Source organism: Arabidopsis thaliana (assembly GCF_000001735.4).
Source record: "Arabidopsis thaliana chromosome 1 sequence".
In the NCBI taxonomy this organism is placed as follows: domain Eukaryota; kingdom Viridiplantae; phylum Streptophyta; class Magnoliopsida; order Brassicales; family Brassicaceae; genus Arabidopsis; species Arabidopsis thaliana.
In genome coordinates this window covers 29,164,033-29,191,130 of record NC_003070.9, presented here as the reverse complement: position 1 = coordinate 29,191,130, position 27,098 = coordinate 29,164,033, and the positions used below count along the sequence as shown (strand labels likewise).

At 35.8% G+C, this 27,098-nt stretch overlaps 8 protein-coding genes and 1 long non-coding RNA gene across 9 annotated transcripts; 5 read left to right on the top strand and 4 right to left on the bottom strand.

Annotated features, from left to right (window-relative positions):
- Positions 1–51: 51 nt before the first annotated feature.
- Positions 52–2,288, top strand: AT1G77670 (Pyridoxal phosphate (PLP)-dependent transferases superfamily protein). Its single transcript, NM_106416.2, has 2 exons — positions 52–397; positions 934–2,288. Exons 1-2 carry the CDS (start codon positions 230–232, stop codon positions 2,086–2,088), a joined length of 1,323 nt encoding a protein of 440 aa, NP_177890.1. The 5' UTR covers positions 52–229; the 3' UTR covers positions 2,089–2,288.
- A 910-nt stretch (positions 2,289–3,198) lies between these two features.
- On the top strand, positions 3,199–5,293 carry AT1G77660 (Histone H3 K4-specific methyltransferase SET7/9 family protein). Its single transcript, NM_106415.3, has 3 exons — positions 3,199–4,508; positions 4,584–4,812; positions 4,900–5,293. Exons 1-3 carry the CDS (start codon positions 3,631–3,633, stop codon positions 5,056–5,058), a joined length of 1,266 nt encoding a protein of 421 aa, NP_177889.1. The 5' UTR covers positions 3,199–3,630; the 3' UTR covers positions 5,059–5,293.
- Positions 5,294–7,958: 2,665 nt separating this feature from the next.
- Positions 7,959–8,523, top strand: AT1G77655 (uncharacterized protein). Its single transcript, NM_106414.1, has one exon. The coding sequence runs from the start codon at positions 8,105–8,107 to the stop codon at positions 8,393–8,395; it is 291 nt and encodes a 96-aa protein (NP_565159.1). The 5' UTR covers positions 7,959–8,104; the 3' UTR covers positions 8,396–8,523.
- A 346-nt stretch (positions 8,524–8,869) lies between these two features.
- AT1G77650 (F-box associated ubiquitination effector family protein) lies at positions 8,870–10,021 on the bottom strand (the record flags this gene model as incomplete). The annotated part of the gene is made up of 1 exon (NM_106413.1): positions 8,870–10,021. The coding sequence occupies one exon, from the start codon at positions 10,019–10,021 to the stop codon at positions 8,870–8,872; it is 1,152 nt and encodes a 383-aa protein (NP_177888.1).
- Positions 10,022–11,253: 1,232 nt separating this feature from the next.
- On the bottom strand, positions 11,254–12,426 carry AT1G77640 (Integrase-type DNA-binding superfamily protein). Its single transcript, NM_106412.4, has one exon. The coding sequence runs from the start codon at positions 12,333–12,335 to the stop codon at positions 11,601–11,603; it is 735 nt and encodes a 244-aa protein (NP_177887.1). The 5' UTR covers positions 12,336–12,426; the 3' UTR covers positions 11,254–11,600.
- A 3,075-nt stretch (positions 12,427–15,501) lies between these two features.
- Positions 15,502–17,722, bottom strand: LYM3 (Peptidoglycan-binding LysM domain-containing protein). The gene is made up of 5 exons (NM_106411.4): positions 16,748–17,722; positions 16,494–16,611; positions 16,261–16,422; positions 16,136–16,167; positions 15,502–16,045 (listed from the first exon to the last, which is right to left on the bottom strand). Exons 1-5 carry the CDS (start codon positions 17,403–17,405, stop codon positions 15,744–15,746), a joined length of 1,272 nt encoding a protein of 423 aa, NP_177886.2. The 5' UTR covers positions 17,406–17,722; the 3' UTR covers positions 15,502–15,743.
- A 125-nt stretch (positions 17,723–17,847) lies between these two features.
- Positions 17,848–18,053, top strand: AT1G09737. The gene has a single exon (NR_139682.1). It is a non-coding gene; the product is annotated as an other RNA (long non-coding RNA).
- A 45-nt stretch (positions 18,054–18,098) lies between these two features.
- AT1G77620 (P-loop containing nucleoside triphosphate hydrolases superfamily protein) lies at positions 18,099–23,367 on the top strand. The gene is made up of 16 exons (NM_106410.3): positions 18,099–18,461; positions 18,551–18,697; positions 18,789–18,956; positions 19,037–19,330; positions 19,422–19,516; positions 19,621–19,690; positions 19,792–20,004; positions 20,102–20,161; positions 20,269–20,348; positions 20,456–20,676; positions 20,774–20,865; positions 20,930–21,056; positions 21,181–22,349; positions 22,445–22,713; positions 22,869–23,027; positions 23,104–23,367. The coding sequence occupies exons 1-16, from the start codon at positions 18,264–18,266 to the stop codon at positions 23,195–23,197; spliced, it is 3,456 nt and encodes a 1,151-aa protein (NP_177885.1). The 5' UTR covers positions 18,099–18,263; the 3' UTR covers positions 23,198–23,367.
- AT1G77610 (EamA-like transporter family protein) lies at positions 23,358–25,961 on the bottom strand. The gene is made up of 5 exons (NM_106409.4): positions 25,547–25,961; positions 25,144–25,393; positions 24,850–25,057; positions 24,262–24,493; positions 23,358–23,869 (listed from the first exon to the last, which is right to left on the bottom strand). Exons 1-5 carry the CDS (start codon positions 25,640–25,642, stop codon positions 23,645–23,647), a joined length of 1,011 nt encoding a protein of 336 aa, NP_565158.1. The 5' UTR covers positions 25,643–25,961; the 3' UTR covers positions 23,358–23,644.
- Positions 25,962–27,098: the final 1,137 nt, after the last annotated feature.

Genomic DNA, 27,098 nt, shown 5'->3' with positions numbered 1-27,098 from the left:
TTATTAGAAAATTGATAAAGAAAAGGTTTAACAACAAAACTAAAACTTGGCATCGTCAACTTCAGGGCGGCATGGTATGGCCCATGAAGCATCATGAGTTGTGTTGTAAAAGCCCACTTGACGTCAAAAGTTGCAACTTGTTGCGACAAAAGGCAAAAATTCCTAAATTTCGAACGAATCAAAAACCCTAAAAAGCTTACCGAATTTTTCTTGTGGTAATGCAGAGTCAATGTACCTGGACATAAATGGTGTGATGATCAAACAGTTTAGCTTCAAAGCCTCTCTTCTCCCATTCTCTTCTAATTTCCGACAAAGCTCCGCCAAAATCCATCGTCCTATCGGAGCCACCATGACCACAGTTTCGACTCAGAACGAGTCTACTCAAAAACCCGTCCAGGTAAACTTCTCTGTTTCTTAGTGATCTTTACTTTGATGGTAAATAGTCAAATGATGATGAACAAAGGCATTGTTTCGATTCTCGTGTTACTGTTCTTGAAAGATCTAATCTTGAAGGGTCCTCCTATTTGTTTGGGCACTGCTTTTCCAACATTGGAAGCTGCTGTTCTGTCTATTTGATGTTTTGTTTTTTACCTCTGTTCGTAATGATTTCCAACTTTGTCCGATTTGGATTCCACTTAAGTTCTTGCTGTTTGGTCCCACTGTACCTTTTAACAGTTTACACTATCGAATCAATCCCAGTTTCATCTTCGTTAGCTCGATGACCCAATTAATGGGTTTTGCTTAAGCATCGCAGAGTTTAAACCCGATAAATGATTCTTCTCGTTTGTGACTTTAGGGTCATCATTGGCATACGTACTGATCTCAATGCATAAAAGATTTGTACTTTGAAAATTTTGGATTTGGTATTTGAGATATTAGCAGTAAAGTTTTTTCTCTCTGTTCTTCTAAATATTTCCAAACTTGATTACTTAGGTGGCGAAGAGATTAGAGAAGTTCAAGACTACTATTTTCACTCAAATGAGCATATTGGCAGTTAAACATGGAGCGATCAATTTAGGCCAAGGCTTTCCCAATTTCGACGGTCCTGATTTTGTTAAAGAAGCTGCGATCCAAGCTATTAAAGATGGTAAAAACCAGTATGCTCGTGGATACGGCATTCCTCAGCTCAACTCTGCTATAGCTGCGCGGTTTCGTGAAGATACGGGTCTTGTTGTTGATCCTGAGAAAGAAGTTACTGTTACATCTGGTTGCACAGAAGCCATAGCTGCAGCTATGTTGGGTTTAATAAACCCTGGTGATGAAGTCATTCTCTTTGCACCGTTTTATGATTCCTATGAAGCAACACTCTCTATGGCTGGTGCTAAAGTAAAAGGAATCACTTTACGTCCACCGGACTTCTCCATCCCTTTGGAAGAGCTTAAAGCTGCGGTAACTAACAAGACTCGAGCCATCCTTATGAACACTCCGCACAACCCGACCGGGAAGATGTTCACTAGGGAGGAGCTTGAAACCATTGCATCTCTCTGCATTGAAAACGATGTGCTTGTGTTCTCGGATGAAGTATACGATAAGCTTGCGTTTGAAATGGATCACATTTCTATAGCTTCTCTTCCCGGTATGTATGAAAGAACTGTGACCATGAATTCCCTGGGAAAGACTTTCTCTTTAACCGGATGGAAGATCGGCTGGGCGATTGCGCCGCCTCATCTGACTTGGGGAGTTCGACAAGCACACTCTTACCTCACATTCGCCACATCAACACCAGCACAATGGGCAGCCGTTGCAGCTCTCAAGGCACCAGAGTCTTACTTCAAAGAGCTGAAAAGAGATTACAATGTGAAAAAGGAGACTCTGGTTAAGGGTTTGAAGGAAGTCGGATTTACAGTGTTCCCATCGAGCGGGACTTACTTTGTGGTTGCTGATCACACTCCATTTGGAATGGAGAACGATGTTGCTTTCTGTGAGTATCTTATTGAAGAAGTTGGGGTCGTTGCGATCCCAACGAGCGTCTTTTATCTGAATCCAGAAGAAGGGAAGAATTTGGTTAGGTTTGCGTTCTGTAAAGACGAAGAGACGTTGCGTGGTGCAATTGAGAGGATGAAGCAGAAGCTTAAGAGAAAAGTCTGAAGTTTGAATTAGAAAGATACCTTATTTTTATCTAGTTGTGTAACTTCTTCTTCGGTTCCATTTCGGGAGAGACTTTGATTTAGCAAAGCAAATCAATAAAGTAAAGTTTACGTTATCAAATGCAATAATAGTCTTTAGAGTCTTTTGTTGAATCTTGAAAAGTCCTTAATGAGTAAATTAATAGATTAAGGTTGAATATTCTCTGAAAGACTGAAATTGATGAAATTATTATATTTTAGTGGTCGGATTATCTTTTCTAAAGCCGAAAGTTAAATAAAGTAATTGAATGCATCAGAAGAACTTAGATCTCAGTGAAAGCGATGTTAGCTTAATCAATCAAATACTAGAAGAACCATTTTTAATCTAATGTCATTAGCTTAAGATTGTCGTTTTCTATCTTTTGAAAATAACATTATACAATGTCATTAGCCTCCGGCTCCGATTTAACGTTTTCCAGTATATAATTATATATGAATAAATATACATTTATTATACATTATATTGGAAATTTGATAAAATATTGTCCCATGTGAGCATTTTTTTAAAGTATATATATGAGGCCTAGTAATGCGGAGTGCACCATGCGAGGATGTTTGGTAAATATGTTTTTATTCACAAATTGGATCAAAACCCATTTTTTGTGTTTCTTATCTTTATTGATATTTTTGTTTCCGAATCAAGTAATTAATCTCTACCGTCGATTAGTAGATTACCTATCTTTACAGTTTTCACCAACTATCTTCTTCCCAATATGAATCGTTGATTTTATTTTAGTCTATAGTCACACTTTTTCTATTAATAAATATAAAGTATACTTACTATGAATATGGATTAAAATTTTAAAATACTCTATTGAAAGTCCAGTTCAACTGTTATATTAATATAGAAAATTCCCCCAAAAAGCAGAGATTTTTTCAGCAAAATTTTAAATTTTGTAAAACGAAAAAGTTATGTTTATTTGTTTAATATTAAAAAATTGTGACCAATAGATGTGTGTGTAGCGGCACGTGCCGGCCTGCAACAGTAAAGCTAAAAAGCGTCCGGCTCCTAATATTCCCCGTCAAGACCGTGACTTCTTCTTCCTTAACTCAGATCCAACGGCTATTGTTATACGCTTTCGTTAATCAACCGTCAGATTTTCATCTAACGGTCAATATTAAATCTAACTCCTTTTTTCTTGTCTCTTAAAATAATCCCAAACCCGACGCAAAGCTTCTCTCTCTCTTTCTCGATCTCTCCTAAGCAAAGTGAGCTTCTTCTTCTTCTTCTCCTTCTTTTTAGCTTCGCCGTGAAAACTCTCCGGTATCGGAAAACAAAAACGACGTATAAGAACAAGATATTGCTGGAGTTGAGAGATCGCTCGTCTTCTTCTCCGTTTTGCGATGCTTGGCACGGTGGTGCAGTGGTGGTTAACATATTACCGTTTAAGATTTGGCCGGAAAAATCGAGAACGAAAGTGGTGATTCTACTCTTAAGCCTTCAAAATCAAAGCTTTTTTTTGTTTCTTTGTTCTGTTTTTTGCAAAAAATAATTTCCGCGGAGATGAGCCAAAAGAAACTGACGAGGACTCAATCGTCGTTACTCAGATCATCTCCGACGATTCGATCGTCGATCCAAAGCCTTTCTTCAATCACTGAATGTGATGACTTCAACGAAACCTCTCACCACCGCCGTGAACAAGATCTCGAAGCCGGTGAGAAAGAGGAAAAACAGAGGAGGAGAAAACCGGTTAAATCATTCGGGTCAATGAACCGAATTAAACCGGGTCTCGCATTCACACTCGCTTGTCTCTCTTTCCTGAGTCTCTCATCTTTCTTACTGTTCTTCGTTGATGAGATTTTCACGTCGGAGAATCTCTTACTAGGTTTGATTTTCGTCGCTCTTGCTCTGTTCTTCGCGTCGAGAAACATGGCGGTTATTAACCAAACCGTAATCGCAATCAAGCAGATTCGTGTAAGGTCTCGAATCAAACACAAACCGAAACCGGTTCAATGGTACATCGGAGATTCAAAACCGGAACCGATCAAAGAAGAAGAAACAAGACTTGTCGTTAAAGAAGGAGTTCAATTCTTTAGCAATGGAGATTTCTACGAAGGTGAATTCAACAGAGGGAAGTGTAACGGAAGTGGAGTTTATTATTATTACGTTAATGGAAGATATGAAGGAGATTGGATCAATGGAAGGTACGATGGTTATGGAATCGAGTGTTGGTCTAAAGGAAGTAAATATAAAGGACAGTATAAGCAAGGACTTAGACATGGTTTTGGAGTTTACTGGTTTTACACCGGAGATTCTTACTCTGGTGAATGGTTTAACGGTCAAAGCCATGGCTTTGGAGTTCAAACTTGTGCTGATGGAAGCTCTTTTGTCGGAGAATTCAAATTTGGTGTCAAACATGGACTTGGTTCTTACCATTTCAGGTAATAACAAACAAAAGCTGTTATTTCTCTGTTTTATTTCTGAGTTCTGTTATTATGAAATTTTTGTTGTTGTAGGAATGGAGATAAGTATGCAGGAGAGTATTTTGGAGACAAGATTCATGGATTTGGTGTTTACCATTTCGCTAATGGTCACTATTACGAAGGAGCTTGGCATGAAGGTCGTAAACAAGGCTATGGCACGTATAGATTTAGAACCGGTGATATCAAATCCGGTGAATGGGATGATGGTAATCTCGTTAACCATCTTCCTTTAGACTCTGACCCGGTTCGTAGGGCGGTTCAGGTATTTTACATACATAATGAAACTTTCAATTAGAGAAATTAAACATTGTTTGGATTTATGATTACTTAATGGTTTAATTACTTGCAGAGTGCACGAGAAAGAGCAAAGAATGGAGTGAATCAGAGACGGATCGATGAGCAGGTGATACGAGCTGTGGCTGCAGCTAATAAAGCTGCGACGGCTGCTAGAGTTGCAGCTGTGAAAGCAGTTCAAAATCAAATGGATGGTAAAATTTGTGACAATTAAAGATGACATAGAGAAATGTTTATATCTTGTTTTTTTTTTTATGTATTCATAGTGAGCTTAAATTATGAGAAGCTTTACTATGGAGTTTTTTTTTTTCTTTTTTTACATTATCTAACTAATGTAAATGTGCATAGAAGAAGTAATGTTTGTCTTTTCAATTTTGTAAAAGAAAAAAAAAAGTGGATGATTGGATTGATGTTTTGATATTGATCTCAATCACTGACAGGTAGATGGATTTTTTTTTGGTTTAGTTTGATACATTATCCTTAAATCGGAATATGTGATTCGTTTTGTACTTGATTTGATCTCTTTTTAAAAAGAAAAAAAAAATCGATTAGAGTAGTATTATTATATTATTTCTGTCAAGGAAAAGAGAGAAGACGAATCAATGAAGAAGATTCTTCGTACTCAGACTTGTCAACGCAGGCTATAGTAGCCATATCAAGTAAAAACTAAAAAAATCAATGGATCGATATGGGTTATTTGGCCTGAAACTGTAACTCTGTAAGTAGTCTAACCAAATTAGTTGCCAAAAAATCCACACGAAACTCATATTTCGTTTATGCATGTATTAGCCTATTAGGTGAACGCATTAAATATTTCTACCATCTCTAATTTGTTTGGAACTATAAGAATCACTAGTTTTAATAACTACAAGCATGTAGAAACCGTATCTTATCATTGCTTAAACTAAAGGTTTAGACTAGAGCAGTTTGTCTGATGTTGGTCTCACAAAATAATTCTATTGTGGGTCTAGGTTTGAATCCTACCAATTACTAATTTCCGTTGTTGGCTTTTCACCATTGTAAACAGTTTAAATTGTAAGAATATCCAGAGGTATAACTAAGATCTACTTTGAAAACATAAACAAAATATAAAATGGAGTTGGATTATGATTGAAAAAAGCAACAAGTAGTTTTGAAAGAAAGAAAATGGACATTCTTGAGCATACGAGCTGATATACTCTCAATACGTCATCTTGTGTACTCCGTTGATTTTTCAGTTAAATGCATAATCCAAATATTTAAAGGTGATAGCTAAGCATGTAGACTCATTCACACTTTCAAGATATATCCAATCTTACTATGGATATCACAAAAATAAAGTTAAAACGATTTATAATCCAATTTTCTTACGTTTACATATATATCAATTATCTTGATTCATTTATTTGTCTGGACTGATTCATATTAAAGTATGTCTTGAAATAGTTCGAAATTTTGCGTGTGTGGTGAAACAAATAATTGTGTACTCTTAAGGAAATTATTTGATGTCATGAAGATCCTGTGGTAATTTTGCTTACATCAACAGTTTGACTCAAATCTTTGGAGGTTCAAACTTTGCAGTCTCTCTACTCTAGTCTCTAACCACTCAACATGCAATATTCCTCTAAGAAAAATAAAGGTCGGTCCAAATTTCAAGTTCTATAAACAGAAAATGTACTGTGTCCTATAAATGAAATTTCAATCACAATAAATATTGCTCTGTAGCTAAGCTATGAGTAACAAGCATTTATTGAAACTATTGATATACTATAACTCACGACACGTAATTTATTTATTTGATTGGTCGACAACAGATTAAGGCTGCCATACTATTCAATATACGACATCTATGCACAGCCAATAATTTGGATAATTGCACGAATACCACTTGTTTAAATTATTTGATAATCAATACTTCAATATCTATAACAATTTTTAAAAAATTGTGGACGAGAAGAAAATACTTGTTTATGTAGTATACAATAGGACGATGTGATATTACTACGCAAATTTTACAAATCAACAACTAAATAATTAAACATTTATACTTTCATATCATTAAATTAGAGTTTTTTTCCTGCATAATGAAAAATGATGTGTTGTATCATACTACGATTTTCATTATTTTAATTTTAAGATTTCATCATTCCATATGACATGCATGTCTATTGCCTCGTTTATAACAAAAACAATTACATGCAAAGAGTAAAGGCATATCATACAAATAACCTTAATGGGTTTGTTTATTAACCTCATTAATGGAGATTTTTAAATGAAATTAATGAAGGAATTGATGAAAGTGCTTGTCCAATGGGGTTCATTGTTTGACCCAAAGCATATTGGTCAAACAGCTTTCCACGCGACACTCCGTATTCAGTGATTAATGCTATCTTTGCATTTATATTGTTACTTCACTACTTTGATACAAAAATTAAACCTCCCCAAAATTATGAATCAAACAGGAGCTGCCAAATGGTAACCTCTCGAAACTCATATTCTCTCTTTCTCCTTTACTTTGGATCATTGATATTTCAAGTTGGTTGCTACAAAACATGAAAAGTAGACAACATAATTACAAGTTGCATTATTAACACTAAAGTTCAAAAATAAAAGCAAACCGACTTTTCTATTTTTTGTCACCTCGAGTTTGGCAATTACTACCTTTTTATGGACCATTTCATTTTTCAATCGGCCCGCTCCTATCTTCAAGTATTACATAGTTTTATAATACAGTATATATATAAACAATGAAACACAGAATATAAGTCAAAAGCAAAAAAGACACCTAAGTAACATATTGCTTCTGTAAGAGAGTCTGTTAAATCAACAAAGCACGTGAGCTTAACCTTAGAAATTCACTTTAAACATTATTGTTTGTTTAAAGTGAATCTGTTAAGTATCTTATTTGTTGTTAACAGACTATTAATTTTCTTACAACGCCTCTTTTTTCCCAGAAACAAATATGTCCGGCCCATAAAAGTTTTTCTTCAAATGTTTGTAATTGGTGGATATATATTTAAGGCCCAATATGAGAAACCGACTTAATGTATATAGCCCGATTACATTAAATCCCTAATGTAACCAAATCGTCGCTGCCTTTTGAATAAGTTTGATGTATAGTAGAAGACATACTTTACAGGACCCCGATCGACTCTCTGATACGATTCAAAGCGACATGCATACAATGGTACGCTCTCTTCAACGACAAGAGATTCATCGACAATCACTTGGATCTCTTATAGAAACGATCCATACGAATTTATCATGATAAGGTTGAAATCATGAATCCGGTGACCTTAGATCTCTTATGTCTACCAGTTTCCCAAGAGTTTGGTTTTGGTATTTTGCATACTACCGTTTCTGTTATTCACTGCTCCAAAGTTCCGATTTCTCCAAGGAGACATTCAAGCCCATATGTTCGTGGCCTGTTGAGGATAGGGTTGATTATGCCTGGTGTGTTCCTCTTGATTTATCCGCCTTTTCAGGTTTCCAAGAAGATAGGCTTTCTTTGTTATATCAATACGCTGGAGCCAAAACAAGAGATAACCAGGTGTGAGTCACAAACAAGGTGACTGATGAGGTTGTCTCATGGAGTAAGTATTTTATTGGCTCATGCATGTTCGTTCTAAGCTTTGTTTTGGTCTTTCTATATTCGTGTGTTACATATTTTGTATAATACAACTATGATATGGTGCACTTCTATTTATATCAATGTTTCTACTATTAATTAGATTTCTGTATAGAGAGGCTCATTACATTACAAAGTAGTTGATGATTCTTTCTAGTTAGGTGTAGAATCTAAATCTCAGAATAGAGCTTGTTCATATGTGTGTGTACGTATGAGGGCTCATCTTCATGCATACATAATTGGGTTTAACTTACAGATCAAATCTTAGTGCTAACAAAAAAAAGAATTAATTTGATTCAACATTAAAAGCAAAACCTGATCAATCCAGTGATCAATAAACTATGATACATAATGCTACAAATACACATGATTTGTGATTAGATTTTTTTTTTTTTTGGGTCTATGTATCCTCATTAGCTTACTCTGGAATGGGAACCAGACTTGGAACGTAAACACAGCTGGAAACACAAGAGTTACGTTCACCGTTAGCTCTAAAACGTTTTCTTGTCTCAAGTTGATGTTTGACCTCACCCTGATCACCAATTTCGTAAAAGCTCGTACAAGCAAAACCCTTTCCAGCAGCTTTATCGCACCATAACATGATAGAATTGGTCTCGTGGATGAAGAATGTAGGAACACGCATGTATGTGAAGAGATAGGGATTTAAGATGGGGAGATCAGGGTGGTGAGTCACATTAAAATACTTAGTCCATGAGACAACCTCATCAGTCACCTTGTTTGTGACCCAAACCTCCATCTCATATTTTTTATCTTCAAGGCGTTGTTGACGAAACAAAGAAAGCCTATCTACTCTGAAACTTGAAAGGATAACTGAATCAGCAATCCTATGTATACCATTCATTATAAGTGTGTCAATAATCTTATTCTCATAGGGGAACGAACATATGGGTTTGAATGTCTCCTTGGAAAAATCAAAACTCTGTATGAAGGTTTCTCGAATATTATCACCCAACGTATCAGCAATCCAATACATATTTCCATTCATAAACACATTTTGTTGTGGCGTATTTACAACCCAATCCAAAGTAGCGGAAAAAGCTCTCCAGAGTTTAGATTTTAAGTCATATATCTCGCATTCCTTACGCCAATAACTAACCCTCAAAATCTTGTAACTGTCACGGGGTCCATTATTAGCGTATCCGAAACCGTATAGATCAGTTACACCGTGAAAAAAGGATTCAACAAATTTGAGTTGGCCCGAAATCGGATTCCAAACTGCAAGTTTGTTGTACCGATCTAGTCCTCTTGTGGTCCATCGACATAGCAATAATCCATCGCAATGAATAACATTAAAAGTGACAGAATCAAACTCGGCTGGTACTGGTAGACATAAGATATCTAGGGTTACCGGATTAATGATTTTAATCTTATCAAGATAAATTCGCATCAATCGTTCCTCGGAGAGATCCAAGTGATTGTAAATGAATCTCTTGTCGTTGCAGAGAGCGTACAATTGTTTGCAGGTTGGTTTGCATAGTACCAACGATTCAATAGGAGTCTTGAAAAGGAATTCTTCTACTACATCAGAAGGCAGCGATAAAAAAGCCATGGAAACTGAAATGTGCTGTCTTGCCCAATAGTATTTTTGAGCATGTGCATTGCTTGAGAGACTTAATATACTCACCAATTTAATATTATAATTTTTGGTGTATTTATTGTTAGATTTTTTTTTCCAGATTTTTTACTTCCATTGGTGTCACCAAATCTCTCATTACTATAATAATATATTTTTTAAAAACAAATAAGTATAATTTAATATTTATAATATGATTTAACTTGAATACTTAAATTTAATCTTAAATTAGAATATATCTAAATGATAAATTTTAAATTATATCAAGTTATATTTTAAATATATTTAATTTCATTAATTAATTATATTTGTTTATATAGTCTATAATAGTAACATGAATAAAAGTGTCAATGATTAAAAAAAAAGAAAAGAATAAAAGTGTCAATATTGTGAATACAGTTAAGCATAATACATATCATAAACTCATTAGAAATAATAACATATGAAACCATGATCAAAGATATAATTAACTTGACTCTAATCTTACCAAAAATTTGCCATATATGATCAACCAAAAAAGAAATGTCAATGTGTGTAAATAAATAAAGAGAAAGAGTCTCTCTCTATATGAATAAGGAATAATATATTATAACATATAATTTTACAAATATTATAATATATTATAAAATTTTAAAATCTAAGATATGTTTAGTAATTAATCTCTATTTTCAAATAAGTGTATTAACTAAAATAATATTAATATATAATTTAAATTCATGCATAATGGAACTTGTTAAATAGATAATTTTATTATGATTTATAATTTTTTTTAACATAATCTATTTAATTAACTATACCAAATCACCATCCTCATCATTACGACGATCATATAAATTGCTGGGATTTGAGTCCTTGATTTAACATGGAGAAAGCGTCAGTGAGAAGAAGAAGAAGCTAGCGAAGAACGGAAGAAGGAAGAAGAAGATGTAGCTGAAGAAACTTTCGTGAGTCGTGATGTCAACGACAAAGAAGAGACAAGTCAACAAAAGAGATTTTGGGCTGCAGACGAAATAGGCCCAAAAGTGAAATTGTGTTTTGTTAGTAAGTGTTAGCTCACTAGAGTAGTTAATTAGAGTTGTTACTTGTTAGAACTTAGAAGTGTAGCTAGTTGATTAACCTTGCTTTTACGTTTGGTTATAGTCTTAGGGGGATGATGTCTAGTGGTAACGGTTCAAGTACAAGCCCAAGTGTATGTATGTAGTAAGAAGTAAAGCTAGTACAAGATCATGCGTGTGTGTTGTTGTTATTATTAGGCCTTTAGTATATTAATTGGGCTCTTTTCACTATCTCCGTCTAGGCGTCTACCATATTGGGCCTTAAATAATCAATGAATTACAAGATTTGTAATAAAATTGAAAAGAAAAGAAAAAAACACATGAAAAAAAGTGAAGACGTGACAAAAAAACCTCTAGTCCATGTGATCTTCTTAAATTAGTGTGTGTATATTTAATACATAACGAAACAACAAGGACGAATAATATGAATTGAAAGAATAAATTAAATGAAATAATGTGAATTAAAAGTGTTTCGTAGTATAATAATATGGACCGTTGGATTAACTGAAACTCCATAGCGGAATATCAACATCGTCGTAGAAGTCATCCATCGTTGCCTCTGAGCTATGTAACTGTGGAGAATAATCAAACGGATCTCCGTTGGTGAAGAAGATCTCATTATGTCCAAATTCATACAGCGATGGATCCATCAGAGACACGTGTTCGTTGTAATCCACGAAAGATTCCATCAACGATACCAAATCACCATCGTCATCATTATGATGATCATCATCTGGTGGTGAAGATGCAGCTGAAGAAGAAGCAGATGGATGGTGATCGAGTCCGTCATCATGATCATGATCATTTTCATCGGACGGAGGGGTAAAATGGTCAGAAGAGGAGTTAGCGGCTTGAGCGGCGACCTTTTGGATTGATTTTGGGGACAAAAGGGTCTTTTCGTCGATGTTCATAAGAAAAGGAGAAGTAGTGGTGATGTTAGGGAAGTTGAGATTAGCTTTAGGTCCCTTAAGACACAAGAGAGCAGCGTCGTAAGCCCTAGCAGCTGCTTCTGCGGTGGAGTAAGAACCTAACCAGATTCTTGTCTTTTGATTTGGTGCCCTAATTTCAGTAACCCATGATCCCCAACTTCGCATCCTCACACCTTTATACTTCTTTATCTTGTTCTTACAAGATTGATGACGTAGTGCCGACGTTGAAGAAGAAGAAGAAGATGAAGAATGAGAGAGTGATGATGAGGAAGTAGTAACTTGGATCTTGAGTTCTTGTTTCACCATGTTATGTTGTAATGTTGTTATTGACTTAGATATGCTTGAACAAGTGTTGGGAATATGAGATAAAAGTATTCTGAATGACAAATAATGTCAAGGAAATGAGATTATATATAGCATGATTTGATTTGGGGGGATTGTGATAGAGGGGGACAATAATGGTTTATTTAATAAATTTAAATTTTGGTCAAATGAAATAGTATCGTTTTTGTGTATCAATATGACGTTTTTGGTGCATGACAGGTGTTTTCTTTATTAAGTATTTTTCACCCGAATACTCACAAATGGATATGTCAGATTTTGTTTCTTATGTATAGTAAGCTTAATCTTCATTAATTATTGTAAGAATTTCTTTTGGTACCAAGATAGATCATTGCACGGAGACGAATCTCAAACTAATTTATGAGATATGTAAAAAGCTAAATTCTCGTTACGAGCTTCTCCACTACTTGAACGCCGACTTAGTGAAGTAACATTCCAACACGTTGTTTGTGACGTTTGGATGAAGGTTAAAGTAAATATTTAATATTGGTCTAAACTTGAAAGTAACCATTGAATTAATTAACATTTAAAATATAAAAATCTATGAGTGTACAGCTAGCTGTACGGAAGCTACTTGATGGGAAAATTGAGGATTAGTATTGAGGTTGAGATTATTTTTGTCAAAAGAAAATGAAGTTTATGTTTTTGATGACTTATAGCTATCACTTTCTGCAATTGCAAATTACAGCTGCGTTTGAATATAATGTGTTGATTAATCCTACGATCTTTCGAGGAAAAGAACCCTTCAAACCTGCTCATTGGTCTTTATGTTTTTTAAAAAATATATATATATTAAACGAGTTAATTCATTGGTGGATGGTAAAAAAATCACTAATACAAAATAAAAAAGTCACTAAGATAACATGCATAAGAATGCTATTATACTATAATATTATATATGTTTCCCGTATTATTATTTTCAAAAGTTAATTCTTTAATCAGATTGACCTTTATCAAATTAAAATGGTTTCATCCAAATCTATATGACATCTAAATATAACACAGTTTAAGAAATTGTAGAGTTTATTTTTATAATATACATCTTTTAAAATTGATTATAGGCTAAATATTGAATCGTAAACTTTTGTTTTCACTAAAAATAGAAGAATAATTAATGAAAATAATAAAGAAATAAAATATAGAAAGGGAAGAAAATACATAGGATTCTGATATGGAGGGACAAGGGGAGGCAACTTCACGAAGTAGCATGTGAGGTCTTAGTGAGGTCTCACAAACAAAAATGATAAACTAAAATAAACCTAAACCCTTTTATGAAAAGTCTAAACATTTTAATATATATGTGTGTTGTACTCTAAAATGTTAATATATTTATATAAATAGATATTTTTGCGAATATAAAATAGTTAATGAAAATGGAAACGCGCAGCCAAATAGTGAAGACTGAAGTGAGTGAATTAATCACTTCAACAACAGCTGTTTCCACTCTGTCTCGCTGCGGCACAAAACCGCGTTCTTTCTTATTTTATTTCAGTTCTCGATGACAATATTTTTTCTTTCTATTATCATACGTTTTCAACACTTTTAACACACATAGAAAACAAACTGTAAAGTGTAAACAGAAACATACAGTAGTAGGTTAGGTCAAATTTTGATAAAATTATGGAGTACAACCACTTAATTTTTCTTTTGTTTCTAATAATTTTAGGAAAAAGAAAGGCGAAACAAAGTTACGTGGGATTAGAGATTGAAGGAATCACGTGTGTGTTTGTATCACATGGATGCATATCAATACACAATTACACATCATACTTAAGCCTACTTTAAGTTAACTTTCCCTTTTTCTCTTTTTAGAGATAGGATACAGTTGATATTGTGAATTACTTTGAGGAGATTCTCCACGTCGAATCTAGCTAAGCTACTCAGCTAGATTTTCTTAATTGTATACTACAACCTAATAGTAAAAAATGCATGACTATTGTCTAAATTCTCCAAACTGCATGTATATAACAATCATACAAGTAAAAGGATATACGTACTCCATCAGATCGACGCTTATCGACAAGTACTTATAAGGTGTTTGTTAAAGATATTATTTCGTATATTTCAAATATATCTACAATCTAATGTTATCAATAAATTTGTATAATCACTGCGTAATGAAAAATTAATTTAGATTATTTTCTGGTTTAGAAGACTCTCGATACTTATAAAAGATAATACCACAATAATATAAGTGCATGCATGTGAGAATATGGAGATTTGTAGATAGATACTAAAGCAAAATGATGATTTCAAAAGAAGCATGTGTATTTCGGCAAAAGCCAAAAAACTTATATAGAACTTTAAGACACGCAAGAGCACATGATCGAAGGAGTTGATGAGAGATGGCATGTTCTTTTGGGGACAGCCTTGACTTTCTCACAAAGCCTTGAGGGTTTATGAGACATGTCTTCGCTTAGACATTTCACACTTTGGTCCTAAGCAAACCCTTAAAAAGGTCAAACAGAGGCCATTTTTGTCAGCTTTCCAGCCCAAAAATATTCCTTTTTTGCATGAAGAAACTAATAGCATCTCGAGACGGTTTTGGCAATGAAGACGTTTTAGTTTACCCCGAAAGTCACAAAAATAAGACAATAATCTTGGTGAAGCGGTTTCCCATAATGGGCAGCTTCACTGGCACCGTACTTCCTCCGTACTTTCCCAACAACCGAACAAAGAGATGGCCTTACCATTACAAATATTATCATACGATATCTATAATTAGTTTTAATTCTGAATATAATATATGTAGATAGATAGGTGTATACAGTGTAGATACAATTAATTTTATCATGGATAAAGAAATGGTACGTTGGTACGGCTTTGGCTTGAGGAATTTCGTAGAAGGTTCAAAATTGAGCGTCTTTCTAGGTTGAAGAAATGTATAGTAGTATAAAATAAAATAATTCGCTTAGGATGGAAATAATTAAATTTGCAGAATCGAGATTTTTAGATTTTTTGAAATTAAATATGTGCGCTGAATAAAATACATGCTTTATGGAGAAATTTCTAGGCAAGTGAAGATAACTGGTTTTCCATCATTATGGCAGAGGATGCTCTAGGTTCAACTACATATTCTTTAAACCAATTTCTTTTTTAAAGAAAAAAAAAACTACTTATTTCCTTTGTCCCTTTGAACAAATTATCGTTTATATACAATAAGAATCAAAAACTTAAATGGGCTTTTCGTTATCCAAACTAATTTGGGCTTCTTCTTGGATTGAATTGGGTTTGGTTGCCCAGACTTGCAAGACTGTGAACCGGACAATTTTAAACCGGAAAAAACCGTCAACCGGCCAGGCATTCAATACAAATTTAACAATGACAAACCAAAGTACTAGCAGTGTTCATGAGATTGTCTTGCATTCAAACTTAGAAAACAAAAAAGCAAGAACCAATGGGGATGAGTAACGCAATGAATGAGTAATAGCTCAATGGACAAGAAGCTATAGAAATACTTCCGCCTGGACCATTAGCTGGATTACCCGGGATTGAATTGCTTGAAGAAACCGTAGCTCCTCCAGGTGAAGCCGCGGGGACTGCGGCTATAGATGATCCTCCACCAGCAATATCATCAAACTCTGGTGATGGCGAAGGTGAAGGTGAAGGTAGATACATCAGTTCCTTTGGAACATTATCAGGCGGGGCTATAAGCGGTGCTAATTGTTGCGGTCCTGCAAATTGTTTTTACCAATTGCATTTCAGCTGGAGATCAAGATTTCACTCATTGTGTTTTATCATAACGCATGAGACAGTATACTTACCAGGGCATCGAGGTTGAAGAGACATGGACAACCTGAAAAACAAACAAAGAGAGACGGAGGGAGATTGGTTATATAGGTTGTTAAATTCATTAGCAGGGGAAATGTGATAAGGAAAGACTCATTACGTGGTCAAGATAGTGCCGCTAGCGAAACCGTTGTAACTACAAGTAGTAAGTTTACAACCGGAGCTACTCTGCTGCGAAGTAATGTTACCAAGCATGAAGTTGCTGTTTCTACATCTCATACTGGAACAAGAGACTGATATAGAAGCAGGCTCACAATACATACTGCATCACACCAATGCTAAATATCAGCAAATCATCCAAAATTCGACTAACAAAACTCAATCGCTTAATACCTTCGGCTTCCGAGAACACAGCTGCATTGTACACAGTGGCCTGCAGTGAGAGCATAGCTTCCATTTGGAATGATTAATCCGTAATCCGTAGCGTATTTGGGGAAATTTGAACTACAAGCTGAGAAGTTTTGATACAAATAGACAGAACATTCAATAATCTGTTATAATCTGTGCTTAATTGGCAAATTTCTATTCAAAGATTGAAACTTTAGAACTCTTCTAACTAAATAAAGAAGAGAGACTTTGGATCTTACCTAGCAATGGGACAGCGAGGATATCACCAGGATTGATATCAGGAGCTCCCATAGCATTCACGTTTGTTAAATCAGTAACAGAGGTCGAGAATCTCTTTGCGATTCCAGCCATAGTGTCGATTCCTCTCACAACGTAAGATAGATAAAGCGCCGGAAGAGATTCATCGGTACCATTGAAGCAAGCGCAAGGCAATGGAATCACAAGCTTTGTACCTACATCGAGAACCGAAAGGTCAGTCTCTGAATTCGCGACCTGAATCTGCTCCGGAGAGACCAGACCACCGTAAACAGAGTCAGCAATCGATCCTAGTGTGTCAGAAGTACGAGTCTTGTAATGAGTCGAGAGGGATTTTCTGATTCCGTCGACACAGGAGCAAGTGATTGGGATCTTGAGGAAGAGCTTAGCGGGAAGGACATGGTTCTCGACGTCTGGGTAAGAGATATCAATGGAGTTAGACAAAAGCATTGAAACTGGGTCTACTTGGAAGAGAGAAGCGACTTCTGTGACTTTGAGGTCGGTGTAGAGAGTGTAGCCTAGCAATGAGTTACAAGTGTCTTTACTGGAGCAAGGCTCTATTGTGGATTTTGCAGTCGCCATTGATGCTAAGCTTGAAGCTAAAATTAGAAACAGAAGTAAGGGTTTTTCTGGATTCTTCATTTCGATTCGTGGGTTCTGATGAGTTCCCCTCACGCAATAGAGGAACTTGGCTAGGGTTTTACGAATTTGGAATTTTCTAGGGTTTTAAAAAGTTCAAATTTTTGTAGGGTTTAACAAAATTCTGGAAAAATGTTAGTATTAGTGGAGAGTATGAGAAACAGAAGAAGTATAGAAACAAGATTCCAGGTATATTTTTATGGATTTGAAAGAACTGAGAGAATCTATCTTCTTCCTGTTCGAAGTAGAGAGAGAGAGAGAGGAAAAGTTACAATCTTTATCGAAATAGCTCACAGCTGTTTATTTCCGTTCAACGGTAGGACAACGGTAGGAGATAACATAATGTTCAATGACGGATTTGCCCCTATTTATTTCCGTTCGGTTTGAGCCTACCGGTTATATGTACAACGTGGGATAATTCAACGGTTTAACGGTCAACACTCAACATTTATCCCCCCCTACCAGAATCGGTTTAAGCCTTTAAGGGTAATCCGGTAAATTAATTGCCTGAAATTAAGGCCCACTTAGAAGCCCACTTTCCTTTTTTCCCGAGAGGTAATGCAAAGAATTTATGTGTGTAAAAAGAGCTGCAAAAAAATTAAAAAAAAAAGAAGAAGCGGTTCGAGAGAGACGGAGACAAACACGGCCTTAAAGTTTAGCGGGAAATAGCGAAAAAAGAATCTTCTTCCCTCCAAATTCTCACCTAACTATAAAACAAATCTTTCATCAAAAGAAGCATCAGACATATGTCATCTTTTAACCTTAACGTTATAATTTAATTTTACCAAGATCCCCAAATTCACACATAAACCCTAGATTCTACCGTAACTCTGATTTCCTCCAATTGCGACGGTGATTGCAATGGATCAGACTCCACGGCGGAATGTTCGTCGGAAATTGGTTCAGTCGTCTTTGCTCCCCCATAAACCGGAGGATGTAATTGACTCTAATGGAGATCCGATGTGCGATGAAGGAGGAGAAGTAGGAGATGGTCGTAGTCAAGGGAAGAAGACGAGAAAACAGAAAGAGAGAACTCCGAAGAACGGAGCTACCAAGAAGGTTTGTGTTCGTCTATAAATTACGGTGGGGAACTACTTTGGAGAAGATTTTGTAAGAGTGATCTCTCTATTTTTTTTTCTCTGATTTAGGTGGCTAAAGGAAAGAGTCCTCGAAAAACAACTCCTAAGAAATGTGCAACTAAAAACGGAATTGTAGCTGCTGGTGATCAGATGATTGCTGCCAATGTTTCACCTCCAGTTCCCAATTTGCGCCTGGAAGCTAAGTTAAGAGCTGAGGTAAGTTAATTAAGCATGTTTTGGCAAAACTTGGTGTGACTTTTTTTTGTCTCATCTAAAATTGTTTTTTTTTTGCTTTCTATTTGATCAGGAAAATTCGCGGATGTCTGCTGGGAAGCAAATACATCCGTTTTTCTCGACTTGGAAAGGAGGTAAAAGAAATCAAGAAGCTGTTGCAGCAGAGAATGGTACGTGTCTTGGTCGAGGGAGAGATAAAATCGTCACCATTGGCCCTATCCATGTATTTGACAAGTTTCAGGTATGACTAATACATATAGGGTAACTTCTTCGATCGTTTGTAATAATAAAGGAATCTGAATAGCAAAATCTTCTTCTTAGGATGATTATCCAACCACCCTTGATTGGAAGAACTGGACTTTCTATGAGCAAACATCTACTACTGAGAGTCCTGATCAACAAATAAAATTTAACTCTCTTGAACCTCGGCCCAAGGAGTTTGATTTAAATGAATTGCCATCTCTTTCACATCCTGACGTGTGTGTCATCGATGATGAGGAGCCTGAACAATGCACTAGTCAATCAGAAGGTATTGCAGAGGCATCTTCGGTAGTCTTAATAGAAGACCAGGAGGAGAAACGTGGGTGCCTCGGCTTCTTAGATGGAGCAGAATCGGTGATGACCTAAAACTTTCTCTTTTGGTCTTTATTTTTTGGTTTGTTGGAACCATTCATAATAAAGGGTTATTTTCTATCATTCTTTTTAGGATTGTGAAGTTCATGAAGCAATTAACTTGTCTGATGATGCTGGTGGTGAAGCCAATATTTCTCATGAAATGCAACACCTGTCATGTCGAGAAAGGTAGTGATTTTGTATTTGATATCAGTAGCAGCACACATGTTTTAAGTTGAGCATACTTTTTGTTCTTTCTAGAATGCTTGATCTATAATTTCTAATCTATGCAGTAATGACTCCAGTGGCCAACCTTGTAATCGATTATGGGTAGATAAGTACCAGCCAAGAAGTGCCTCGGAGGTCAGACAATTTGAGCATACTGCTTTCAAAGTAGATATGCCTGTTTATATCTTCTTACCAAACACAAATTTCTCACACTTTCTTACCCACGTATCTTGCAGGTATGTGGTAATACTGAATCTGTAAAGGTAATGAATGAATGGCTGCGCCAATGGTATGAGAGAGGGTTTCAGCCAAACAAAGACTTTTTGAGTAGTGATGAAGATAAATCGCAAGATGCTGATTACAACTGTTCTGAAAGTGACTCTGACTCAGAAAAAAGTGGTGCTGAAGATAGCCAGAAGAATGTTCTCTTAATTGTTGGTCCAGCTGGGGTGTGTGATTAGATATTCTGCCATGAACTGTCAGTTTTTACGTCTACAATGCTTTCTGAGTTTCATGTTTATGAGTACAATTGTGCCTGTGTTGCAGAGTGGGAAATCTGCAGCCATTCATGCATGCGCCAAGGAACAAGGATTTAAAATCCTAGAGGTATGAACTGTTTCCGCTATATGTATCTAAAAGACCTAGTTTCCTCTTCTGGCATGGAAACGTTTACTTTCAAAATAGCTTATGTCTCTAATGATTTTTGTCTACAGTCCAATACATCAGAATGCCGAAGTGGAACAGTAGTTAGGCAGAAATTTGGGGAGGCTCTCAAGTCATATAGCCTGTCAAGGTACATAGAATTGCAACAATAATGCTTGGATTTGTTATTTTCTCCATTTCAGTCGGTACTATCAAACTTGAAAATAGCGTTTGTATTCACATAATTTGTTTTTTCAGGTCCTTGGACCCTCTTTTCAATTCCTGTACTGATGGCAATGGGGTAGAGGATGTAGTTGAAGTGATGCCCGTATTACATATCCAGAATGATGGAGCTAACTTGAAGCCTTTAATTCTTTTCGAAGATGTAGATATTTGCTTTGCTGAAGATCGTGGTCTCGTTTCTGCTATCCAGCAGATTGCTGTGAAAGCAAAAGGGCCTGTGGTATTGACTGCCAATGGTACTTTTCGTCCATGCTAAAAACATTATTTTTATTTCATTTGCAGTTCACCTTAATTAATCTGCTGATGGCATCTGTATCACATGCATATTTACAGACAAGAATCATGGGTTACCAGACAACTTAGAGAGGATAGAAATATACTTTTCATTGCCATCAAAAGAAGAACTGTTTAACCACCTTTCTCTGGTTAGTATTCTGATGCGTAACCTTTAAATTTCAATGGATTCTTTTAACATTTTTTGTTTCACAGGTTTGTGCAGCAGAGGAAGTTAAAGTTAATCATGGTTCACTAGAGGAAATGACCACGTTTTGTGGTGGAGATATACGGAAAGCAATTATGCAATTGCAGTTTTGGTTTCAGAGTAAACCGAAAAGAGGTATTTTGGATGTAAATTGCTACGTACGAGAAAAAAAAATTAGTGAATGACTAGGTGTGGATATTTTCAGTTTTATGAAGGTTTAGACATTTGATTTATTCATGGTTTAATTTCCCATACACAGCCAGAAAGGTGAAGAATACAGGTAATCAAGATCTCTTTGATCATGAAGCTGGCCACTTGCTGCTTCCCAAGATAATTGCACGGGATTTCCCTTCTCAATTATCTCAGTTGGTGGAGAATGAGATTGCTAAGGTATTATCTATGGAAGAGGAAAGAAATAACACAGTGGAAGTATTTGTTGAAGAGGTTGAAAACGAAAAAATGCTTAATAGATTATGGAGGCGTGGCACAGGAAAGAACAGTATACAAGCCAAGAAAGCAGCGATGTTCAGGCAGAACACTACTTTTGAAGATTATGACGAATTAGAAGACGTCTTAAGGATTCCGTGTGAACTTAGCAACACTTCCTACCAACCACTCTCTTTCTCTCAGCCAAACAGAAGGCGGAAGCTCAATGTTGTGATGTCCTCTGATTCAGAAGATGAGCCTCTGACTGACATACGGGTTTCCATTTCTCAACATCAGAAGGACGACAGATTGATTTTCCAAGAAGATGGTACGTTGTCCTCATATTGGCCAGATATGCAAAAGGAAACAAACCCATTAGCTGATCCTTCTAGAGCAGAAATATTGGAGGCAGCTTGTTATCAGTATGAGACATCAAAATTCTCTTACATTAATGAGGTGTCCCAGTCAGTTGAAATATCATGTGTACCAGAGTCTTCATATGTTCCAGAAACTTTAATGGATGGTGAAGCTGAGCTGTCGCCAAGAGCAGTATCTTGCGGACATTTTGATGGAAGAGTAGAGGTTTCAATGAATGAGGACGTTGTACAGACTCCCCCATCAAAAGAGATATACATAGACAGATTCCAGATTTTTGATTGTTTAAAGAATACAAGTGAGATCATTGCAGAATCTTCTGATGCGACAGTGATGGAAGACTGTTTCAAGGAATATGTAGGGGCTGCCCAGAAGATGCAACAAGTTTCAGATGAATGTAGCCGTATGGATTTTGGTAAGACATACAAGACGGCTGAGAAACCAAAGCTAGATACCTCTAGATCTGCGGTGCAAGAATCATGGGAAAAAATCTGTTCCAATCTTGCTGATTTCAAGCCATACTTGGATTCAGAACCTGTAGAAGCTCCACAAGTTCTTGATCTCACTCATCAGATAACCAATCTAATTTCAGAAGCTGACCTAACACATTCCAGATGCCTGAACCTTGTGAGTATTACATTACAATTCAGCTTCCTCTCTTTCTAGATTTTTTCATAGTTTCCAGCTCAGACTTTTTTGACTTATGGAATTCACTTATTTAGGGAGCTTTGGAGCCAATGATGAACACTTCAGGAGATCTTGATACGTCTGGTTTATCTCAGATGCTTGAAGAGATGACTTCCACCGTGTCACAGCAAGAATTTTGCTTTTTGACAAACCAAATTACGACAACGGGATCCGTTCCTACTTCATCAGCCACCATGGTACCAGAAAGAGGATTAACAGTAGACGAGGCAAGGCAGGATTACACATCGAGCAATGGAAGCTGCTTGGATATGAAACCAGATATACTTGAAGACTTACTAAAATGGTAAATAATTTTCTTCAGATGTATGATGAGAATATCATTTCCAATGGGTCCATCGGTTGCAATGCAAATTTCTTGCTGGCTCACTTTTCTTCCAAAATTTTCCGTTGTTCTCTTTCTCATTACCGGAGTTGCTTTTTGTTTTTTTCCGCATGCAGTAGGCGAATGACACGGCTTTCCGGTGTCTTAGAGTCAGTAGTCCCTCTGAGATCATTGAAAGGAAGAGCTTTCCATGAATATGCTTCATTCATAGGGCAGATTTCAAGAGCAGATCCCTCTAACTTATCCGGAGCCTTGGAGAAAGGCAGACGGCGAAGGTCAGTACCAGTTGGTTCACCATAGTTTCTGAGTATGATTGATTTCTCTCCTAATCTCCATTTTTTCTTGATTCAGGCCAAGAGAAGCTCGACATTACCTGTCAATGGAACTATCCTCCGAAGATATTGCATTATTGGGCCAACACAGCACATACAATAGAAATGAATAATAAAGCAGTTTTCAGTTGTATAGAAATCAGAACTGCTCCACACTTCAAGAAGAGTCTTTATTTTAAACTTGTTCGCTCAACGTTAACTTAGCCGAGATGATTCTCTCGACCCTTCCTATGTAGAGCATGACATAGTAGTAATGAATATACACAGAAATTTCAAAAAAGAAGAAGCAATAAATGTAGTAGTTCTCTCCTTCGGGTTTCAGAAAATGTATTTGATAAATTAAAAGATTCTACACTTCACAGAAATATAAATAGTAGTAGGAACCATTATCTCTTCTACGAGCTCAAATCAAAACGAAAAAAAAAAATGTAACTTTTCTCTACTAAGGTTTTTGAGTAAAATGCATATTTAGTAAAAATTCAACACCCCTTGTGTCAATGCTTCTCTTCTGCAGCACCCTGAACCAGTGAGTACTAAACTGAGCTGCGGAATGAAGAAGATCAGACTTTGCCTTCGAGTTTATCATTATTAACAAGTGGAAGTAATTCCATCTTGCTTCTTGGGGTACGAGGAGTCCTAGGAGTTCCCGGTGTTTGCTGTGAAAGCATATGCCTCACATATCCATAAAACGTGCAGCCCACAAGCGTAATTCCGCATCCAACAGCATTCATATATGATATTGGGTTACGGAATATCAACCATGAGACCATTACAGCCACTGCAACCTGCAAATCATATTACAAACATGAGAGTGAGTGTCCAAGGCAACAAACAAATCACAAGTTGGTGATGACAAAAACCATAGCAATGTGCCTCGAAAATTTGATATTCTAGTGGTGATTAACTTGTTTAAAACAAACTTATATGGATACAGTCATGCCCTGACCACTACGAATAAGACGTATAATGGAATATGAAGTACGCTTAAGACGTAGATGCGAAGAAACTCTAGCTGACAGGCTTTCTATTTCTTTTACCATGGTAAGATAGGTAAATTGATAAGAACTTAGTAATGCCAGTATAATGAATTAATAGTGCTTATCCTTTTGTTGGTTTGGACCATCCAGAGCAATCCGAAAGAAAAATTTAGTAACGGGTTTAGGGTTGTCTTAGTTACCTTAAGGTTTCCAGCCACGTTGAATGTGACTGCAGTTGTGGAGTGAATGACATAGAAGATGGAGAAGTTGAGACAGAAGGCTAGAACACCAGAACTGAGTATAATGATGAGGGCTGACCAGGGAGCAGGGTGTGCTTCAAACCAGCTCAAAATTCCACTGCCTTCCAGTAATAACGCTGGTATCCCGAGAATCATGGTGGCAAAAGGCGCCATATAGTAAACGGTGTTTATGCTAAATAATGAAAAACAGAAAAATCAAAATTTTCCTCTACGCAGATGGATATTCATAGTTTACTTCTCAAAAGGTGATGTGATTGAATCTTTATACATCAATCAACTTTATGGCTAAATCACATTAAAGTGACTGCTTTTTCAATTTGGACTAAGATGTCATATCTAATGCAATAGAAGCAAAGTTATTGCATATCAAATCCAAAAAAGACATAACAAGCAAATATCATTGTAATTAGAAACTAAGTGCAGTTTTCATGACTCAGCAATGATCATGGAAATGAAAGTTCCAAGAACTGAATAGTATATCATAGCAAGAAATTCATTCATAAGGAGACTCCAGGAAGGGGCACTGACCTGTCAAATTTGTAACCATGAAGAAGAGATTCGGCTAGAATGGTCTTTGTGGAAGTAGCTAAACATCCAAACAGGGCAGCACAGAATCCAAACATGTTAAAACTAAGTTCAGTCACAGATGTCAGAAGAATTCCACCAACAATAGGCACGAGAGACGCCCAAATACGCCAGTCAAAGTATTTCCTCCATACCAGCCACTGTAACACAACTGCTCAAACATATACATAAGAAACAATTAGACAATAGACAATAGAAATATCACAAATAGGAAACTTTCCATCTGAAAACCCTAACCTGTAGTAGCTGGAGTGAAAGACTTAATCGTCTGCATAAACGAAACCGGAATGTAACGAAGACTGACATTTCCCAAGACAATGTTGATACAAAACACGAAAGACATTGGAAAAATCCTCCTCCATCGATCTTCAGGATCGACAACAATCAATGGTTTAAGCTTGAGAACTTTGATAACGATGTAAGCTCCAATCGACGAACATATGAAGTGAACACATGAAACCGATAGTGGAAACTTAAAATCCAGTTTCTGCAACAACAACAAAAAAAAATCAAAACTTTATCACCAATCTATAAAGCTGAAACCAAATTCCAAATCAGCAACATCAGATCAATAGATCAGATCAAAAGGGTATTAAATACAATTAAGTAAAACCTAAAAATTCTAGGGTTAAGAAGAAACCTGAAAGATCCATTTGTTCATGATGATGACGGTAACATTGAAACCCCACCACTGAAGAATCGCTAATAGAGATCTGAACATACTTCCTTCCTCCATGATTCTCTCACTCTCACTCAACTTTCGGAATCAGATCGCAAAAGAGACAAAAACCCACAAGAAATTAACGAGTTTTAAGAAGTGAATCCGTAAGAAAGAGAGAGAGCTGCGCAGCTAAATAAGAGAGAAAACCCTAATGAAGGAGAAAAGTGGAGAAGGTAACGGTAGCGAAAGAGAGCTCTTCTTCCATGTGATTTGTTTCGAATTCGCTGTTCATCAATCTCAAACGTCTCCTGTCTATGACTCTCTCTCTCTCACTCTTTATGCCATGAAAATTATGTTTTGCTCTTCCGTAGGTTTCCTTTTATTTAGTAAGAAATATTTATTTATTAAGAATAATTTCGCAATTTTAATTTTGTGAGCTTATTAAATTCATTCAGGAATCAAAACAAATATCACAAAATTGTATTTTCATGTTTTCTGAGTCAATTTTCAATTTTCCAAAACTCATTGGTATGGTAACAAATTTTTCATGTACATTCACTAAACCATGGTGATAAATAATATTACTGTTTTTATACTATTTTTTGTTTATATCAGGTAAATAATGGTGTGACTAGGAAATACTACATAAACTACATTAAAATGCGCAATTTTTTTTTTTTTTGTTAAATATTTTGTTGAAGATTTGTTTTTATCGGAAATATTTTGATATTTTTTTGTTAATTAATTATTATGATAACGCAAATTATTAAAGAAATGCAGCAACAATTTTTTTTTTTTGTTTGGTGGTATTTTGTCCCACATACGTCCGAGGATATGGGGGAGATCGCTGCCGTCCGATGACCTTACATGTTCATGACGTTGACATCCCACTACTATTGTCTATTTTTCAAATCGATTGTCGTGTATCTTACAAATTCGAAATATTATTGCTCTACAGAAATTGAACGTTTTAAAATCCAATATTAATTTACTGTTCAGGGGTTTGTAATTAATTAATTAAAATATAAATAAACAAGAAACTGGTTCTGGTTAAATGCAAAAAACCAACGACGATATATCATTTGTACGTTAAAGTCTTAGAAGTTATAAAGATTATGGACCAACCTTCTCAATTCTTTTCGTCTTGGAGAAGAATAATTTCGAAACTGCATTAAAAGTAGGATCATAAGTTATATCTCAAGCTATAATAATAATAGGTTTGGCAACCAAATTTTTTCTTTTAAAGAAGCGGCGACTTTATTGAACGTTGATCGGTCATGAAATATAAAATTTTGAAGACTCTAAGACAAATCTCATATTCATAGGACTACAAGCAAAATGCATATAGTATAATATATAGTTTGAGGTATAGGTTGTAATTTTGTATAAAATATCTAAAATTATTTCAACAAATTAAAAGATTATATATAAAATTACATACTCGAAACCAACTTTAACATATGTAGCCAGCAGACTTCATATATGTTGCTGCACGACCATTCAGGCATTGAGTATATTGAGTTTTTGAATG